The following is a 3,106-nucleotide window of genomic DNA, read 5'->3' on the forward strand; positions in this document are numbered from 1 at the left end:
TCTGGCAGTCACTGTATTTTTTTATGTTATTGCACTACACTATTTGTTTCATCTAAGGGAATACACCTACAATAAACTTATAAACTCAACCAACTAGCTAGTTGTGCTGTAAAAATGTGTGCACGTCTATTTATCAGATTCAAAGTGAATGCGTTTTGGACGTGGAGTTTCCGCTCCCGTCTCAAATGCAGCCCCGTGAACACTAAAATTGAAAAAAAAACATCCTGGATTTTTTTCGGTAACAACCACTGTTGAATATTCTACTTAATTACGTGGAAAAATACACAAATAAAAAACAGATTTAATGCTCTGGTCAAGAGAAAACAAAATCAATACTCCAAAAAGACTATTTTTAAAAGCATGTTGGAGTGCTGATTTTGTTATTTTTGACAAGACCTCCACGAACATGGTTTCACGTCTAAAATATGCACGAAGGAAACTAAGCAACGTTTCTAGCCAAAAAAAAGTCAGATTTTTTAATTTGTTTAATGGTATTGTTTCTGAAGGAGCATTTGAGCTCGGGATTAAGTGTGCACTTTCGATGTGTTTCTTTGTTTGCCACACTCCCGATTGAAATAGTACTAGATTACAGTTACCAGACAGGCCCCGCACCTTTCTCCCCAATCTCGTGTAATCCTTGCCGTTCAGGCCTAAATATGTTTATGAAATAATGTTAAATCTCAGATTGTGCACAATACTCTCATATATACACCCTTCTGAAGATCTACATATGTTTTTTGCATTCCTTCATACTATACTATTTATTTCATCTATAAGGATCTAAATACTTATGAGCGAAGACTAAACTTTTAATAGCTTGACCAACTACGTAGGCTGGCCATTCTCGGCCTGTTGCGGAGTGTGTGATATTTGTATTTCCGGACTCCGTTCGGTCGGAATTGAGCCGTTCTACAGGACTTCTCCGACGTTTGCTTCTTCAGGGCGTCGATTTGCTACACAGAACGCGGTCGTCAGCGTCTTCTGCTTTACATCAACAACTTGTCGGACGCTGCTTTCACAAGCTCTTGGGTTTAAAAAAGTTTGTTCCGTTGAGACGGAAATTTAGAGGTTGCGTGCCACGAGTTTTGCTCACGGTGCACTGTGGGTGGATGATGCAGATGGAAGAAGACTTGGGCACCCCAAAATTTGGATGTTTGTTTCAATTTTTGAAAGAGTTTGTACTATTTAATATAAGTCCTTGGTCCTTTTGGCAAACACAAAAGAATAAAACTAAGGAAAGAGAGGACGAGAGATTGCGTGATGAAGCTGGAGACCGGAGGACACACAGCACAGTGATCTCTAGCTTGCAAAGCATGGAGAGGCCCATCAATCGTAGGGATTCCCCAGTTGCTGCAAGAAATGAAAAAAAGGGGATGCATGATGCATGAGCCAGATAGACAGCTTTAATCTAGCCTGCCCTGCATCTGCATGGAGGTGGAGGTGGAAGGAACAATAATGCATCCATCTTTCCGTCCGGCTTTACTTGGGCCCCAACTAACTGGCCTAAGCTAGCCAGCTCTCCTCCTGGTGCAGCACCAAACCGTATATAAAAGACCGCTCCACCTCCCATCTCCAAACCAACCCAGCCATCCAACACAAGACAAGCTAATTAAGCTGCCTCTCATCACCTTCTCCTTGGGTTAGATTGATAACTAGACTAGACACACGCACGCACGCTAGATTGACTGAGCTGATAGATAGATAGATAGATAGATAGAAAGATTATTAATAGCGATGGAGAAGGTGATGATGAGCAGGAAGCCGGGTGACTGGAGTTGCAGGTCGTGCCAGTACCTCAACTTCTGCAAACGGGACGCTTGCCAGCGGTGCGGCGAGGCTAAGCTGGGCGCCGAGCGGCCGGACTACGCGGCCATGGGCGGCAGCTGGGAAGTCAAGCCCGGCGATTGGTACTGCGGCTGCTGCGGCGTCAACAACTACGCCAATCGCGCCAGCTGCTTCAAGTGCAGCGCCGCAAAGACAGACTCCGCCGCCGTGGCGCACAACTGGGGGTTCAACGCCGCCGGCCAGGCCGGCTGGAAGGCCGGCGACTGGATTTGCCCCAGGTTCGTCGTCTGCCTCCGGCCCCTATATATCTACCTACCTAGCTAGCTAGCTAATCGGTTAATCATGCTCCACTGCCTAGATTAAAGCTAGCTTTCCAAGGAATGTGCATGCATGCAAACAGGCATGAAAAGAAAGAAAATTAACCACCTGTTAACGTTTTGGCGATGCAGACTGGATTGTAACGTGCAAAACTACGCCAACAGAACCGAGTGCTTCCGCTGCAATGCGCCCAAATCATACTATGGTTAGCTCATCTCCTGTGAATTCAACCCATCCCACGGCACATTAATTTACACTTGTTCTTGTTTGCGAGCAACGAGGGCACATATATTGATCGACACCTTTTCTTTTTGCGATGATGGCACATATTTACACCTGACAGTGACAAACTGGTCTGGTGCTGTATGCATGTGATCTCATCTAATCGAATTCTTTTATTTGTTTACTTCCTTTGCAGGTTAAAAAGACAGGCCTGAAAAGAAAATTAAAAAAATGAAAGTATCATTGGAGCAAAGAACAATCACGAGTCCTCAAGGATTTTTCCTTCTTTTTTTTTTCTCCTAAAGAAAAACCTTCGCCAACCCGAGGGTTTAGTCATGTGGAAGAGGAGCGGTAAGCCGCCGCTCAGACTCAGAAAAGGGAGATATATAAGTGGGCACAAATTAACGTGTACATGTGCTCCCGAGGGTTTAGTCTAATGATTATCCTTTTTCAGTAAAAGAAAGAGAAAATTCCAGTTTGGCTTCATTTGTGCACCAACTTTTGAGTGAACTCCTGTGTGTGTGTGTGGGGGTGTGAGATTAATTGTTCCTAATCATTAGACTGTTGCTGCGCATGCAGTTCCATTCGCCGATATCTATCCATATATAGATGCCTTGCTCATTGCTTACGGCATATGCAAAGCGGCCGGCCGGGAATGCAGCCAGGGAGCACAGAGGCGACAGCGAATTCACCCAGCCACAAGCGAATGTTTCTTCCAAAACCTTTAGTCGCCGCGCGCGCGAGATAGAGAGATTCCGGGAGCAATCATGGCTCTGCTTTA

The 3,106-nt window shown here is 45.0% G+C and overlaps 1 protein-coding gene across 2 annotated transcripts; it reads left to right on the forward strand.

The window, feature by feature from the left end:
• The first annotated feature begins 1,593 nt into the window (after window positions 1–1,593).
• On the forward strand, window positions 1,594–2,811 carry LOC123050071 (zinc finger Ran-binding domain-containing protein 2). 2 transcript variants are annotated; one of them, XM_044472910.1, is made up of 3 exons: window positions 1,594–2,063; window positions 2,235–2,308; window positions 2,522–2,811. In XM_044472910.1, exons 1-3 carry the CDS (start codon window positions 1,735–1,737, stop codon window positions 2,524–2,526), a joined length of 408 nt encoding a protein of 135 aa, XP_044328845.1. In that variant the 5' UTR covers window positions 1,594–1,734; the 3' UTR covers window positions 2,527–2,811. The 2 variants fall into 2 exon arrangements, with proteins under 2 accessions (XP_044328845.1, XP_044328846.1); XM_044472911.1 differs by lacking the exon at window positions 2,235–2,308.
• The last annotated feature ends 295 nt before the right edge of the window (window positions 2,812–3,106 follow it).

This window comes from Triticum aestivum, chromosome 2D (assembly GCF_018294505.1).
Source record: "Triticum aestivum cultivar Chinese Spring chromosome 2D, IWGSC CS RefSeq v2.1, whole genome shotgun sequence".
Classification (NCBI taxonomy): Eukaryota; Viridiplantae; Streptophyta; class Magnoliopsida; order Poales; family Poaceae; genus Triticum; species Triticum aestivum.

Bases quoted from the DNA above. Each gene is read 5' to 3' on its own strand.
- LOC123050071 (XM_044472910.1), top strand. From the start codon at position 1,735: ATGGAGAAGGTGATGATGAGCAGGAAGCCGGGTGACTGGAGTTGCAGG. The intron at 2,064-2,234 runs GTTCGTCGTCTG...TTGGCGATGCAG, and splicing joins GGCGACTGGATTTGCCCCAG to ACTGGATTGTAACGTGCAAA.